Consider the following 17,221-nt stretch of genomic DNA (forward strand, 5'->3'; position numbering starts at 1 on the left):
CATTTTTTTGTTTGTTTAAAATATTCTATTGATGTAGAGACTCCTAATTCTGGTAATGCTGGGCTAGATAATTCAGATCAATCCTCCCACTGAACACAATTTTAAAAACAGAATGATATACAAAAACATCTTATAAGCATCAAAGACTTAACAAGAGAGTAAGGGATTTTTGGGACCAAGTTCTGAGAGTGGTTGGGAATCCAGAGAAGTCAGCCTAGCACTTGGGGCTAATTTTGCCCTAGGGGCATTTGCTAGCCTGGAGGACGTAGCTGAGAAGTTGAGCTGTGTTTTCAGTGCTTTGTAGAACTGGGAGCAAAAGTCAGAGTTCAAGGCCCACTATGGCTTGGGACTTGATTACTTACCTGCTTTGGCCTGGGATCCAAAAAAATTGTTCCACATAAATAAGGGTGAACCAGAACATAGTCATCTGGTTAGCCCAGAAAAATCTCAAACCCTGAATTTGGATTAAGGTAATTCTAGAGTGCTTCTTTCCCCAGACACCTGGCAGAAGAAGTAGATAATCCTCCTTGAAGAAAGATAACATCATCTTAGACCTCAAATTTCTGCAAAGAACTTTTAAAAACAATGTTTGACATACAATAAAAAATTACTAGACACACAAGAAACTAGGACTCTGTAAGTGCGAATCAGCAGGAAAAAAACAACAGGATCATCCCTAAAGGGAATCAAAATATTTGAATTATCAAATTTTCCTTTGATATTATCTTATTGTTTTGGTGTCACAAAAATTTATACAATATAATAATACAATTAAAAGAAATGCTTGATATAAAATAAAAAGCAAAACACAGAGCTAGAAATATATCACTATTGCATTGGTGGTATCTGAGAGTGGCAGACTATGGTATTTGTTTCATCTTTTTCATTTCTGTATTTTCCAAATTATTTTTAATGAGAATTTATACTGGAAGACATACTTAAGTAAAAGAGAATGTGATAAAGAGTATACCCAGAGCACGGCTATATTCACAGGTGTGCAACCCCTGTAGTTGCCCAGGGTCCTGTACTCAGAAGCGCTTCACACCTGGTTTAATGCTCTGCTGTTACTATCTTGAAATTAGTCATACTTTTTAACAAGAAGCCCTACATTTTCATTTTGCATTTGGCGCCGCTAAGTATGTAGCCTGTCTTGACCCAGAGGCTATTAAATGCTGATCTGTTGACCATTTTGTCAATAGCCACTGGACTTGCTCTAGTTTCCCCACTTCCAACTGAAAGGCATCTAATTTCCAAATTGGAGGTACAGCCAAACAGCTGTAAGCATGTTGGGGTGTAGTGGAAAGAGCCCTGGATTAGGAGTCTGCAGACCTGATTCTAGTTCTGTCACTAGCTACCGTGTTTCCCTGAAAATAAGATGAAGCCAGACAATCATCTGTAATGTGTCTTTTGGAGCAAAATGTAATATAAGATCTGGTGTTATATTATATTACGTTACATTATACTATATTAGACCTGGTATTATTATGTTATGTTATGTTATGTTATGTTATGTTATGTTATGTTATGTTATACCTGGTATTATAGTATAGTAAAATAAGACTGGATCTTATATTAATTTTTGCTCCAAAAGACGCATTAGAGCTGATTGTCCGGCTAGGTCTTATTTTCGGGGAAATATGGTAGTTGTATGACTAACTCTCTGTAATTCATTCCTTGCAGCTCTAAAGCCGTTGGAATCACACCTGTGAACAGTGCAACTAGCACACCAGGATTAGAATCAATAGATTGTTTGTTTAGTGCCTACTCTGTGCACGAGACCAGGCGCTCTGAGATTCACTGCAAGCTATGATGTGGTTGTAGTTTTTCACCGGCTTTGCCAGTCATTTTCCAGGATATTTCTCCTGGCTTTCTGGATTTACTGACTTGTCTGAAACCCAAGCTACATCTGGAATGATCAGAACCTCTTTCAATACCGTACCAGAAGTCCCTTACAAAGGAAGTACGGTGCGTTTCCAAGAAGCTGGGCCACGGGGCAAAGTGCGCAGCGAGTACCTAAGCCCGACCCTTTACCGAATGAGTACAAAGTGCCAGGCTCTGTGCTAGGTTCTTTATGTTCCTATTTAATCCCTTAAAGCGGACTGGCAGTATTCTTACCCCTATTTTTCAGATGAGGAAACCGAAGTTTAAGGAGGTTAAGCAACTTGCTGCTACTAGGAGGCCTGACGCCACAAGCACACGCTCCTGACACCACCGTGACGCAGAGCGGCGGTTGCCGGCTCTTCAGTCCAGAATAGTGGCGGAGCCCCGTGTCCCTAAGGTTGGAGGGAAGACGCTAACGGGGAATTCCGCCGGGGTTGGGAGCAGCGCTGCGAACGCAGCCTGGAGCCTTAGTGGCCATTACAGTTTGGGAAGACCCACCCGAGCAACACTGGGGTCCAAGGGCTTGTCCTGTATCCCCAGCCAACACAGGACCAGCCCCTCTGCTCCCACATTTCCCATTCCGACAAAACTGCGAGAACTGGGAGGGGCGCTGACGCCTCTGGGCGCGAGGCACACAGCATACCCTTCCGCAGCTGCCCACCTCCTCCAGACACACGTGTTTAAAGAGTCCCTGCGCCTCCCCATCGCGCCCCACTAAGCGCGGCCGCCCTGCGCGCCGGCCTCAAGTTTCCCTGAGAGGCGCGGGTGCACAACTGCGGCGGGCGGCGACGGCGACCTAGCCCCCGGCGGGCCCGCCACCGCCTCTCCCAGCCCCCCCGCCGCAGTCTCCGCCCGCTGGGGAGGGCGCGCTCGGAGCGACGGAGCCGAGAGGGTGGGGCGCCGGGAGGGAGGGGACCCCGGGCGCCGCTTCCCAGCGCAGCGCAGAGGCGGCGGCAGCAGCAGGTGGAACGGGCTCCGCGGCGAGCGGCTCTTGGCCTTGAAATCCGCCGCGACAGCCGCTGGGCGAGAGCAGGCCCTCGGGGCTGGAACCTGTGCCCAGCGCGTCCGATTCCGAGTTTCGGGGAACTTGGGTGATGGAGGCAGGTCGGCCAGGGCCGCAGCCGGGGCTGGGCGCGCCTAGGGGCGCATAGCAGCCTTGGGAGCCACGTCCGGGGCGCTGGTCGGAGGGTCCTGGCTCTTCCCGGCCGCACGGAGACCCGTCCTCCCGGGGAAGGGCCGCTGCCGGCTCTGGGGTTTGGAAGGAGGTCGGAGTCCGCCCGGCCCCGCGCTGGACGCTCAGTGTGCGCCCGGGTGGCGAGGAGGGTCCTGAGCGCCGCGCTCGCCTCCGCCTCCTGCGTGGGGGCGGGACCCGGGACACGGGAGCTTCCCGCTCGTCCCCGGCGGAGTCCTCGCACCCCTCGCCCGCGTGTCCGGAGGGCGCTGCCGGCCGGCGTCCATCCGCGGGAGTTCTCTACGATCGGGTTTCTTCTTGGACTCGGAGCCGGTTCCCGCCAACGACACTTCACGGGCGGGCTGGCGTCCCAGGTCGCCGGGGCCGGCGGGAATCCTGTCCCCATCTGCGGACGCCTGAGTCTCTCTCCGCGTGGCGTGCCGCCTCCCGCGGCCTTCGAGGGGAGGGTGCAGACGTGGATCCTTTCCGTGCCCTTTGCGAGGGCGAGCGTGCCTCGAGGGGGAGCGTTGGCCTCCCAGGGGCTCCTCTGTGTGCGGCGGGGTTGGGGTGCGGCCGCCCGGCCGCCGGCCATGGCCTTCACCTTTGCTGCTTTCTGCTACATGCTCTCGCTGGTGCTCTGCGCTGCGCTCATCTTCTTCGCCATCTGGCACGTGAGTAACCGGCAGCGGCTCCTAACTCTTTTCTTTCGCCCCAAACGCGCCCCTGGTCACCTCCTTCCCCCCATTCTCTAAAATGCCATCTCACCGTCTCCATAGGGCGAGTGTGGGCGGCCTGCGAGGCCAGTCACGGCGCACGGGCACGGGTGACCCTCCATCGCTCCCTGTCCCGGGGCGGCAGCAGGTCCTGGCATCCCTAGGCCCCCTCGATGCCCGGGCCACTGGCTGCAGGCGGAGGGACCGCTGGTTCCTGGGGCAAGGCACCCTGCCAGGCCTGGCCCTTGTCCCGGGCCCCAGGCGTGGCGGTGACAATCCCTCTACCCCACTCCTTCCCGTCAAGTGGTCAGCCCGGCAGTCAAGTAACTATAACAACTAAACATTTAAAATGTCAGCATCCGTGGTGGATCGTATTTAGACATAATTGGAGATAAAGTGGGAAGAAGACAGAATGTCGTGTAAGAGGAAGCAGGGAGAGGCTGGGCCAGGTTGGGGAGGGACCAGGTCGTGGGGGAGACGGGGAAGAAGGCGGGAGAAAAGCGAGGAGGCGGGAGACTGGGGAAGCACAGGGATGAATGAGGAAAGTCATGTAGAAAACGGCTGAGGACAGTGTTTCCTCCTTCACTTTTCTGAGGTCTGACCCATCCAGCTCCTGAAGACCCCCTGGAGGTGGCGAGCCATCCTTCCACCAGGCCCCCAGCACCCCCAGGGGACATCAGTTTTCCCACCATCCTTCCCGAGGGCCACCCAGGTTGAGGGCGGTGGTGGGTCCCAGTAATGCAGGTGTGGTGTAGGAATAGGCGATGGAATGATTCTGAATAGAAGTAGGAAGAGAGGTAGAGAGCAGAATGGAGGAATGGTGGTTCCCTTATCAAGACTGTGCAACATTTGGCAAGTCCATCAAACTCTCCGGCTTCCTTCTCTGAGGTTGTTTAAACTCTCTGTTCTCCCTATCAGGGTTGGTGGGCAGAAGTGCCGAGTCCAAGCCATTTAGAAGGAGCACCGCAGGGCATAGTCTCCCACCATGAACAGCCTCGCCCTGCCCAGCACATCCTGGTGATAGGGAAGGGCCTGGATGAATTCCTTGAGGCATGGGTCTGGGGAGCCTTAGCGAGCACGCATGCAGTGGGAGATGACCTGGAATGAAGACCAGAAGAAAATTGTAGGGTGGGTGAGATGCGGTGTTTGGTCTAAGTGAGTGTGAGGGTTTGTCTTTAAGTAGACCTAAGCAGGTAGAGCAGCTCCTGTTAGAAGGAGATGAGGGAACTCCCAGGGCGCAGGAAGGCTTCTAACCGTGTCACCTTAGGAAAGAGGCTTGCTTGTCACCTCCCACATCTCGAAAGTGAGAAAGCTGACCTGGGTGATCTCCACGCTTCCCTGACTGTCATGTGTCCATGTGTCAGTTCATTTAGGGATCTGGGGGTGAGAGAGAAGGACTTCAGACACAGGAATTTCCAGGCTGGTCAAAAATCCTTCAAGTGAGGAGTGATAGGGTTTTGCACCCTCTCTCTCTTCCTATGCCCCAGAGTTCTGAGTCGAGTCTACGGGGTCTAATCTATGCTGGGGAATTGAGCCTTGAAGTTGTTGACAGTTGTTAATTGAAGACAAAACTTTACTTAATTGAGAATAAAAAGGGGTACAGAGCAGATCGCACCCACCAGTGCAGCAGACGCCTGCTCATGTGTTTTAAAGATGCTTCCTCTGCTTCTTTGGATTGGGGGAGACACCTGCGTTTGAGAAAGCTAACTACAGTACTCCCTTTTTTCGGAAATACTTCATTTGCTGTTTGTTTATGTGTTTCCCTTGGCCGGAGAGTGGCACGTACCAGAGAGCTCCCTCAAGCTCTCAGGTGTGGAGTTCTCTGAACTAGCGCCTGAAGCAGAGTGGGTAATCAGAAAGAATGATTTTCTTTCAGGGAAGATAAATCATTTAAAAGCAGGTCAATTAAATGGGCAGTTTGTGCCGCTGGTAGACTAATAGACAACTGAATCAAAACCAGGCGTCACAGTGACCTCATGTTGGCCTCTGCTCTCCAGGTCCCCAAGGCTCACCCTCTTGTCCAGGGGCTGCTGAATGGGTCAGGTTCCAAGTCTGGGTCAGATCCTGACCTCATCCCAGTGCAAGTGACAAGATTCCAATTTCTAAGAATCAAAAGAAATTGTGGCTCTTTGAATTCAAATAGCAATAACTCTTCCCAAGTCCCAGCCCCTCTTCCTTTCCTAATCTTTTCCTTCTCCCTCTCTTCAAATCAAACCTCCCGAAGCCCCACTTCATTGATTTGGCTCCTGAATATTGAAAGGGAAAATCTGAGACTCATTGATTTCAGTGGACACATTATATGTGTGGGTGTTGGTTACACGATGGTAATTATCTCAACCAAAATTTAGGCAAGTCAGTTCTATGTTAGACTCTGTGTTCGCTTTTTTTCCAGCTTCTTATATTCCTTGTATATTTCGTAATCTGATGAGCCATAGTGATTGCTGAACATATATTGACATCCTAAATAAGGAATTGGGCCCTTGACAATATACAACAGTTAAAAGGACTGCCCACTGCCATGTCTAGGCTGTGAGATAGGAAGAGGGCATATTTTTCTTATTTAATTGTATGTTCCTACTTACGGGTAATAAAAATAGTAGCTACTGTTTATTGAGTGTGTACAGTAAGCCGGTTCTAGGCACTACGGACCTCTCAGATGCACCTCCAGTTGTTTCCCTCCCCCTTCTTCCCACTGGCGAGCTGGGAGCAAGGATGGATGTGGCCAGCCAGAAGCACAGCATTCCTTTCAAGTCTTGTTTTCTACTGTGAAAATTTATCTGCATTTGTTTTCAAATGAAACCATTTCAAATTACCAATTAATTTTTGTTTATGTCAACCACTGTCTTTGAGTACATTTGTCACATTTGGAAGATGCAGGAATAAAACTGAGGGTTTTTGTTGTTGTTGTTGTTTGTGGTTTTGCATAGCTTCAGTCACATGGCCTCTTACTATCCAGGCAGCCCTTTAGTCCTCACAACTGACATTTTACAAATGAGGAAACTGTGGATCAGAGAGGTTATGAAACTTGCCCAAGGTTGCACAGCTGATACATATGAGAGCTGGGATTTGAGCTGAGTCTGAGACTCTTATGCCCATGTCCTTTTTCTAACTCTAGTCACTGTCTTTGGATTGCTTATCTTTGATAATAGTGGATAATGTTTTTATCCAAAGGATTACCTTTCTCTGTGTAAATAAATATGTGGAATTGGAATTTCTTTTTTTTTTAATTCTTTATGTTTATTTACCAGTTTTCTTTTTTTATTATTTATTTATTTATTTATTAGTTTCAGGTGTACAAGACAAGGTAATACTTAGACGTTCATCATTTATATCCCTCACACTGTGAACCCCCCTCCCCCCATACACTATCCCTCCGACCTCACACTGAACCATCACATTATATATATAAAATTATAGTTGGCATTCATTAATGTTTAGCTTCTGGTGTACAATGCCATGATCAGGTATCCACAGTATCCCTGAGGTGGTCTCCCAAATAGGACGCATGGGAATTGGAATTTCTCATTGGAGTTACAAAACAACAAGAAGACACCAAACACACTATATATCTTTTTTAAAAAGAGGAAATTGTATTTCATTTTTCAAAGTTACTTTTTTCTGCTTATAAAATGATACAGGTTTATTGCTGAAAATTTTGAAAATACAGGGACATATAATGGAACAAAATCACGACTAATCTTATGAGCCAGAAAAAGATTTGAGAGTCTCCTAATCATTGTGTTTGTGTATATTTCTAAAAATTGCATATGGATGTTTAGAAGAAAAAATAAGTGTTCTAAAGGGTTTCAGATACAAAGTGATGTCTATTTTCAGCCAATATAAAATGAACAATGTTTACCCACAAGAGTCCTCTGAGCGCCAATGCGTTTAAGCCTCTTTGCAGACTGTCATTTATATAAACACAGATGAAACCATTCTTTGAAAAGATCAAAGATTCATTTCTAGTTATTTTTCGGTTTTTAGCTTTTAAACTTTTTTTATATGTAGAATCACATTTTACAACTCCGAGTTACAACAACATACAAATAAAATAAATTCCCACCAACATTTCTTTGGATTCCCAGCAGCATTTGTTAGCCGAGAGTGTTAATGGGCTCTAACTGGCTAATAAATACATATTTCCTGAGAGGCAGTTTTGCAAGGGGAAGTGTCTTTACAGCTGAGCCTTTCAGCCAGTTCCAGCCTTCACAGACTCAGCTACTGGAAACTGAGGAAACGGCTCCGTTTCTCAAATTATCCATCTGGAAACGAAAAAAAGGGTCCATGTCAAATGTTGGGTGCCTGGGGTTGGCAGGAACCTTTCTCTTTCAGACCCTGCTTTGGTCTGCTCAGATGAGGTGCCTCACCTAGTCCCACTGTTTATCCTGTCTGAAACCCCCACCCTTCCCGTGTGACCTCTGCGCTTCTGCCTCCCCTCCCCCTCCCCTGTCATCCCCCAACCTCATTCTCCAGTGCGTCACAGTTGTCCTGGGAGGAAGTGCCATGACAGCAGTGACCTTTTCTGCTTCACCAGTTTCTCCAGAGCCTAGAACAGTGCCTGGCATGTGGAACAGGCTGGGGAACCACTCGTAGGATCATTTCTTGTTCCCTTCCGACTTGGCCAACTTCTGGCTGACGTGGGAATTCATTTCTGATTGGCTTCTGGCCACCTCGCAGGTAGCTCAGGTACGCGTGTTTTCTGCTGGCACTTTGAATCCGTGGAAACTGTAGTTGTTAAACCAAAGGAGACTGGCCGTTACCGCGAGTACAGGGCCCGTGTTGGTGAGAGTGGAGCTAGTTCTCCTCAGAGGCCCGGCTTGGGGACAATACTGGCTGTACCCAGGGAAAATGCCTCTGGTAAGGTGTAGTGTCTGTGCTGTGCTTGCTGGCGTCAGAGTGTTGGCTGGAGGCTTTCCATGAACTATCCCTGAAGAGAAGGCTTCCGTCATCACCGTGTCCCACCACAGTCATGCAGGATTCAGAGATGACCTAAAATAAGCTGGCAGCGGCCCCCGTCCCACCTACCTGGTGCCATCTCGAGGCCTCGTTGGGGCTGGATGTCGCAGAGGCATGTTCACAATTTCCTGTGACCTGGAGCTGCTGAGCAAACGTGAAAGGCAGGGACTGTTGGAGGCCTTAGCCAGGTAATTGGAGCGTCCACCTGTGCAGGCCCTGAAGCCGTGCCTGGGCAGAGTTCCCGCTGGAATTTCGAGGCCTGGGGACCTCACTGGTCTTGTTTCCAGCCCCTCCGGCTGCCTGGCATCGCATGGCTCTGAGCACCCATCTCTGGACTTGTGTTCGCTGCTCCCCCCGCCCCCAGGAAGTCGGCCAGCACGTCCCTCTTGTGCCTCACTGTCCTATACACGTGCGTCAGCCTCCTTGGTGCTGTCATCCTGATCCATTGGGGATCAGGTCACAGTCACGCCCCCCATCCTGCGACATCCATCCTAGGTGCTGTCGGTGGTCGTCACTTCCAGTGGCTGCTGCCTTCCCTCTGGGCCCACAGCTGGGATCTGCCTCTGCAGTGTGGGCCCAGGGCTCCCTCGCTCCCCCCACACACCCGAGGCCCTGCTCTTGGCCCTCGTTGTGGCGTGACCGGCTCCTCTCGACGAGAGGAGAGGATCCAATGCCTGTGCCGTCGACCTCGTCACCCTCCACCTGGTCCTTACTCAGCTGTTGTGCCCTGTGTCCTTCGCTCCTCACTGGAAGGCCTTGGTCTCCCAGGAATCCGCCCGTCTCCCCCTCTGCTCTCCCCGCAGGTGCCTGAGGGCTTCTGGCACCCAGATGAATGCCTGGTTTGACCTCAGCTGGACCCCGTGTCACTTCCTAACTCATCAGCGTGACCCTCGGTTCTTTCAGCTCCTACAATACTGTTCTAGACCTTTGGCATTTTCTCAGAGCCCCCCAAAGCCCCCCATCATCTCCTCTCAGCACATGACTTCACCTCCAACTCACAGAGAAGACAGAGGTTCTCAGTGAGGGCCACCTTTATGTCCTGCCTCTCCCTCAACTTCTCCGATTCTGCCGCCATGATTTCTCCCTCCTTCCCAGACTCCGAAGAAGCGTGTCTCGCTCCTATCAGGGGCTCCTTCTTCCCCTGCTAGCTCCCCAGGACCCTGCTTCCTCACTTACCCCACTTCCTGTGTCTTCAGCCACTGCCCTTTGCTGCTCCTTCCTCCAGGCAGATACAGAGACTGCGGTGTCTCTGAGCCGACAGATAAGCCCCTTTGTCCTGGACCCCCCTCGTGCCACACAGCCAGTCTTCCCTCACAGACAAGTTTTGTCTCACCTCATCCTGCCTCCATTCCCTCTTTTTTTTTCTTATATCAAACTTACAGAGAAGTGCAGACACTAATAAAGCCCCTTTCTGAAGCCATCACCCAGAATTAGCAAAGGTTAGCATTTCGCCCCTTTCGCTGGTCTGTTTTTTAAGACATCCATTTCCTCCTTGGCCCCTGCCTTGACCCACTTCTTCTGGCCCTGCTCTTGGCAAGGGCAGGTCCAAGCTGGGTGTGTCTACACTCGCTCCTCGAAGCGTCAGTGGACCCAGTACCCCCAGTTCCTCCCCACCCCGTCTGTTCTTTCTCCAGTCACCAGTCGTGCCTGCCCCTCTTCCCTGCCTCAGCTCAGGCTCTCACCTGCTCTTTCCCAGGTGCTCTCTTCCAAACTGGTCTCCTCCGTTACCCCCCAGAGCTGCCCAGGGTGACCTTTCTAACACCCAAAATGCTCTCTTGCTGTCATTCCCATACTAAACATTTTCCTGGCTTCTCTCACCTACAAAGCTGAGGGCCCGCAGGACCAGATCCCAGTTAGCTCTTTTACCTCATTTCTTGTCTTCTATGTTCCCAGACGTTCTCAGCTTCTTCCAGTGACCTGGACGGGCTGTTTCATCTCCCTGGAGTGTTCTTCACCCTCCCCGTTCTTCATCTGACCAGCCTCGGTACTCAGGAAGTCCCAGTGTCCTTGTATTGGAGCCCCACTGTGTCCCTGGTCACATGTCTCTGTGTGGGCCTGTAAGCCCCTCTATCTTCCTATGTTTCCTCAGTGCCCAGCCCAGAGGTGGTCAGAGTCCAGTTAGTGAAGAATGAATAAATTCACGGTCTGGATAATTTTCTGTAGCTAGCCCACGCTCGACAAGCTCTTGTTGAGTGAATGGTTTCCCAGACTTACCTGCTTACATCAGTTAAAAATGCACATTCTGGGCTCCACGGGAGATCCGGAGGCCCAGGCGTGGTGGGACGACAGTGCAGCCCCGTCCTGCATGGCCGCTGGGTGGAGGGAACCGCCAGGTGGGACAGAGCACTGCGGTCAAAGGTGAGAAGGGCCCCGCTGGGCCGAGGTTCTGAACAACAGACGCCAGAGAGGAATTGCTGCCACTGGAACGAGCGGTGGGACAGTGGCCGGAGCCCATGTGGGTGCCCCGTGGCAGAGGACGATGTCGTGTCTGGCACGGGCTGTGTTGATTTGACACGGTTAAGACACGGTTCCCACGGTATCTTGTGGCACCTGTTTTTGATCCAAGATGATTGTGAAATACACCCGTCTCCCAGACCCCGACCAGGTGTAGACGGTCCCCCTGTGGCTTCAGTGAGGCAGATAGTAAACTCCGGGCTGATGTGTTTGCCATTCACGTGGCTTCTGAGTTGCTTCCTCTTCTAGTCACTGGAGTGTCCTTCGGAAAAGAAAATGACCTGTGTTAGGGAAGAGGCATTAAGTTCGTTCTGGTACCAACTCTGAGGTCATTCACGTCAGTCCAGAGCTCAGATCTGCGGGGTCAGCAGTGGTCACTGGTTGGGGTCCGTTAGAGTCAGGGTGTCTGGTCTGCACGGGCAACTCCGACTCGCCTGCATGTCTTGTCATGGCACTGGGAATCCGATTAATTCCCATAAAGGTCACTGAGAACTCCAAGTACGCAATTAAATCCTGAATTGGTCTCTGAATACCCACCCAGAACTGAATGAGGAGGCTGGCAGGTATTTTTAATTTGGCATAGAAAGAGAGGCAAAATGAGACATTCTTACATATGCTAAAATAAAGCCAAAATATAAAACACTAAAAAAGATACCTAAACCAAGATTAAGCTGGTAGACGGTCACGGAGCCACCAGTATTTCTGTACGTACAGCGTCGTAGGCGTTGAAAGACTTCAGTCTCTTGGCCGGGGCGATCCCTGCTACAGGGCGTAGGATCTCCTGGGTCTCGTAGGGTAATGGCCACGTGAGTGCGGCGTCTGATTTTGGCTCCTGTGACAATGTAGTATGTCCCATTTGCAGTCTCCTACTCCCCCCATCTGACGGCCCCAACTCCACAGCTAGACTGTATTACCTCCTAGGTAGGTGTGTTTATTCATCTTTCCACAAGGTAAGACGTCTACCCTCCTGGATGTAAACTCTGCACGTCTTTTCAGTGTCTGGCTCAGTGTCAGCATTCCCAGCTCTGCTCACTCCAGCCTACCACGAACTCCTGAGAAAGCTCCTGTGGCTCCTTTGCTTTGTGCACGTCACCTTGGGGTAGGACACACTCTCGTGTGTGTCCACTGAGACTCTCTCAGTGACGTAGAAGCTGGTGGATGGCAGGGCCTTATTCGCAGAACTTAGGCAGACACAGCGAATGTGTGTGGAGCGCGTGGCTGGTGGCTGGTGGCTCTCAGACCTGTGTAAGAGGAATGAAAGTCACCACTTTGGCAGTCTCCTTTGGCTTGTGGGCCCAGAACCTTGCAGGTGTCATCCCTTGGAGGAAAAGGGAGCCTGAGGCTTTGGGGACAGTGGTGGCCGGCTATGGGAGCAGTGCCTGGGCATTAGCCCGGCTGGGGTGGGCTGTGAGCTGGCCGTACCCCCAGGTACTGAGACCCTCTCGTACCATCTGCTGTGAGACTCATCGTGGAAGGGAGAGATGACACAGCACAGTGTTAGGTCCCACCACTCAGTCTGTGGCTTGGGGATGGTTTCACCCTGCAGGGCTCCCCCCACCACAGGCCTCGGCACGCCTGCCAGTGACCGGGCTCTGAGCACAGAAACTCCCATCACTATCTGACTCTCTGACTCTGACGCCATTGTCTTCAGTGAACAATTCAGTTACTCGTGCTGAAGGATTTAGAAGGCCTCAGTTACACACAGGCATGGAGAGGGCAGGGGCTGTCTTCTTTACCTCTGTATGACCAGAACTTGTTTAGACACTAATTAAGTGTCTGTTCAATTAGCCTGGGCGTTTCTGTCCAGTTTGCCTCATTTAATTAGTCTAGCCCAGGTCTAGACTAAGGTTGCCTTGTCAGGATACCTGTTTTCCCCAGTTCTATCCTCCTGCTGCCTTTTGCTCAAGTTTCTCTGTGTTTCCCTGGCTACCTGGGAGACAAAGGGAACTCACCTGGCTCTGCAGTTGCTATGTTGGGCTCTCTCTGGCTCCTCTAATTTTGATTGTTTTAATTTGGGTAAAATATGTATAACATACAGTTTACTATTTTAAACCATTTTATAGTGTACAGTTCAGTGGTATTAATTGTATTCACGTTGTTGTGCAACCATCACCGCCCTCCGTCTCCAGAACCTTCTTATTATTCCAAACTGAAACTCTGTTCCTATTGAACGCTCGCTCCCTGTTCCCTTCCCCCTGGCCCTGTAACCACCATTCTGCCTTCTGTCTTTCTGTACCTCATGTAAGTGGAATCACACCATGTTTGTCCTTCCGTGTCTGACGTATTTCACTCAGCATAATGTTCTCAGGGTTCATCCACGTTGTAGCAGGTGTCGGAATTTCTTGACTTTTTAAAGTTGAGAAATATTCCGTTGTATGTCGATTTCACATATTGTTTATCCATTCATCTCTTGGTTCTTCCCTTTCGGCTACTATTGTGGACAGACAGTAGTTGGGCTGCTGCAGTGAACATAGGTGTGCAAATATCTCTTTGTTATCCTGTTTTCCATCCTTTTGTATCTATACCCCGAAGTGGAAATGCAGGATCAAATAGTAATTGTTTATTTTTCTGTGGCTCCTCTCATTTTATGAGCAGAATCGCTCTTGGTTCTCAGTCTTTGCTGCACCAGCTCTCTGCGGTTTCTTGTTTCTCAGCCCCCTGTTGGTTGCCTCTCTCTGCTTTCCTCTAGGATGGACCAACTGCAGTGCCCCAAACATCCCAGCTTTACTTGTTTGCTTACATATCTGGTCTGTTTGGCTGCGTTACTCTGGAATCCCCAAGTCTTTTAGGTGAATAAAATAGTTACAAAATCTTCCTTCAAGTTTTAGCCTTGTGTCCGAGTTGTCAGAACTTGTAAATGTTCCCTAAACAGATTTTACCAGGAGCAGCTCTTGGGCTTTGCCAGGGAGATGACCCCACAACCAGAGTCGTTTCTTCTGAGTAATTGCATCAGGAAGAGATAGCAGTGTTTTCTGAGATTTTTGGCCCGAGAATGTTTGGGTGTTTGAGAACTGAGAAAGGCACTTGATGTCAAGAACAGAGGGATCACGTGAAACATGAAAAGTCTTTGTTCATTAAAACCAGATTTGCATTTCTGCTCTGAAATCAATGGGAGGCCCCAAATGCCAGCACTTCCTTTGGTGGCTGCCAGGGAGAGGGACCAGGCAGCTGTACCCGGCTGAAGAGGGGCTGTGGCCTCTCGATTTCATGTTTCCCTCTAAACTAGGGACCGTCGGGCATGGAGAAGAGGCAGGCTCTCCGCTTGGTGGGCCACCATTTAAGGATGACTCATTTTCCAGTGTCTTTAAGTGGCTTTGAATCACAAAAGTGATTTAAGAAAACAACACCAGATTTGTAAAAATGTAATTTTACACATACACACATGCAATTACCACCACAACAAAACATATTCCATAGCAACGGAAATCTCACACTTCCCTGGCCATACATTTTGGGAGGGTGGAATTTGCTTTTCTCTGTCCTCCTGGGATTAGACTGGGTGGGGATGGGGGTGGGACGTAGGGAGTGCCTGTGTTGTGTGTCCATTTGTAGTCAGCACTGTTTGGGCCGAACGCCTCGGTGGGAGCGGTGAACCCCACGCAGTTGCCCAGCCACTGTTTGCTTCTTACCACCTAGAGGTGAGAGCCCCCACCCTGTGTTCGTGGTCTGCCCTTGAGCAAGACGGACACTGGGAACGGCCCATTGCGGGTTGGTTTCTACAATCCTGTCTGACAGATGCGGCTCTAACTTCTGGTCCTTTGCAGTGTCTGTCCAGACTGTAGATACGTGCTCAGGACACGTTCCTGATGGAATGACACACTGATTTCCTTTCTCTGGACCCCTTTCCTCCTAGTGAAGGAGGAACTACAGGTTAGGGCACTGAATCCACATTTTACCCCCTTTCTCCATCTCTCGGCTTTTCCATTCGTATTCTTTTCAGGTTTTGTCCACCTGAGATCCAGAGCTCAGCTCCCCACCTCTCCCAGCAGGTGTGCCTGCTGGCCGGCTGGTTCTGGAAAAGTCTGTGGCTGTTGGCGAGTCCCTGGCGTTAGGGACTCCCAGGCCGTGACTACTTTCTCTTTCTCCTTCCTTCTTCCCTTTTTTCTGTGCTGCTTTTGACCTCTTTTTAGTCCTTCTCCTTCACATGATCCCAGATGGGCCAGAGGCTGTGCAGTAGCACTTAGCCCAGCTGGAGGGCCCAGGGCTGGGACGTTAGCTGACACCACCTCCCTCCCCTAAGGGGTCTAGAACCTGGGCTGACACTTCCAGAGCGTAGTCTGTCTTAAGTATCTTTTCTGTTTTTGTCTTCACATGGTCCATTTTGATGATGGAATGCAGCTCTCCTGCCGGGGAATAATGCAGGGGAGGAAAGCAAAATCTTGGAGCTGACTTCCTTTTTTTTTTTCCTTGTTGGCAACTGATTCACAAACCCTAAAAAAGGAGTTGCTAGCAACATTGCAGCCCAGATGGTACCCTATATAATAGAGACATTTGTATCTGGGATAAAAAATATTTAAATGTGTTCTGTGAACCTTATTGAGGAAAGGAATTAACAACTGCATTCAAGGGTTGTGGGTATAGAAATAGCCAAATGATTCCACTCCTCCATTATGCAAAGATTAGAAAAGAGGAATTGGGAGGCGTAAGGCCCAGATGTCAGGGGAATTCTCGGAGGAGAGATGGATTCTGAGGGCACCGCACTGCACTGTCTGTAGGCCCGAGGAGACCCGCCCTCGGGTGTGGCAGAGGCAGAGGGGTCCAGTGTGGACATGTGGGTCCAGTGGAGACAGAGCTGCATGTCTGCCCAGAGGTTTGGCCAGCCGGGGGTGCTTCAGAGCAGCTGTAGGCAGACCAGGGCCAAAGAGAGAAGCTTGTGCCAACCGTTTCTAAATTCTGCACTGAACAGATATACAGACGCTGCTGCTTCTCTTCCCCCTCCTTTCACTGTTTGTCAGGAAATGGTACAGGCCTGGTGAATCTCCTGGACCTGCCTGAAATCCATATAGAACGTTTATTGTTCTCATTGTCCTACATCCTAAGCAGGCCACCGGGTGGGGCTTGGAAACCCTTGTCTGACAGAGGTTCTGAATGGCGGTGGCATCAAGCTGACATGGGCCACTTGGTGAGGATGGAGGGGGAGGTGACAATGGGAAGTGACCCCCTGAGCTGGAGTGCGGTGCGTGGCAGTGGGTGGGGAGAGACAGTCCCTGGGCGCGCGTGGAATCATTATCCGGGGCTGGGAATCAGAACCAAGGGCTGCGGGACTTAAAGCCGCATCATTGCCAGACCATGACTTATCCTGGGCTAACTTTTCTTGGAGCTTCTGGAGAGTGATGAAGGAATCGCTCAGAGCCCGCAAAGCAACAACACACCATATTTGCTGACGGGAGGAAAACAACTGGACGGAAACATCTTTGGTCCGGCCATCCTTTTCTCTCATTGCTCAGCAATTTTAGAACCGAAAGTCGTGCCCGAGAAAGGGGCTGGCAGCTAATGGGGCTGGGCCCGAGTAGGGCTCTCCAGCAAAAGCTCCCTGAATTTACACACATCTGTGCATCTCCATGGGTCTTTTGTTTTCATGTGTGTAAAGTGAAGGAGCTGAACAAAGTGGTCTCTGAACTCTTACCCAGCTCCAGATTCCTGTGCTTCGTCCACTGCTGGCTACAGGCATCTCGTTCTTTTCCTGTTTTCTTGTTCAGGGGTTTCTTTTCGGATGGCCTTCCTGGGCTTTTGGTGTTTGATACCAGTGTAGAGAAGGTATTAGTTAAGGTTCTTAGAAACCAATTCTGGCCACCTTAATCTAAAAAGGGAGTCGTGGAAAGGGAACTGGAGTGCCTGTAGAATAGATGGAAAGTCTGGAGAACAAGACTTGAAAGTACAGAGTAACCTACATTTAGGTTGTGACCCTTCCTTCTTCTGTCCTTGAACGACTCCTTCTGAGGATGGAGACGCTCGTAGACTGACCTTGGCTGTTAGAACGAATGGCGAGTGTGACAGGGATCTCGGCCTCTCTAGTGGAAGGACAGGCACCTGGATTTATCCTCCC

At 50.3% G+C, this 17,221-nt stretch overlaps 1 protein-coding gene across 1 annotated transcript in view; it reads left to right on the forward strand.

The window, feature by feature from the left end:
* The first annotated feature begins 2,824 nt into the window (after positions 1–2,824).
* The window catches only part of CNIH3 (cornichon family AMPA receptor auxiliary protein 3), an 86,589-nt gene continuing 72,192 nt past the window's right edge, over positions 2,825–17,221 (forward strand). The window contains exon 1 of the mRNA XM_081039099.1: positions 2,825–3,723. Within this exon, the coding sequence (XP_080895225.1) occupies positions 3,643–3,723 (81 nt within the window). The 5' untranslated portion in view covers positions 2,825–3,642. The remainder of the gene's footprint in view (positions 3,724–17,221) is intronic.

The sequence above is a fragment of the Rhinolophus hipposideros genome (genome assembly GCF_964194185.1).
Source record: "Rhinolophus hipposideros genome assembly, chromosome: 26".
NCBI classification, from domain to species: Eukaryota; Metazoa; Chordata; class Mammalia; order Chiroptera; family Rhinolophidae; genus Rhinolophus; species Rhinolophus hipposideros.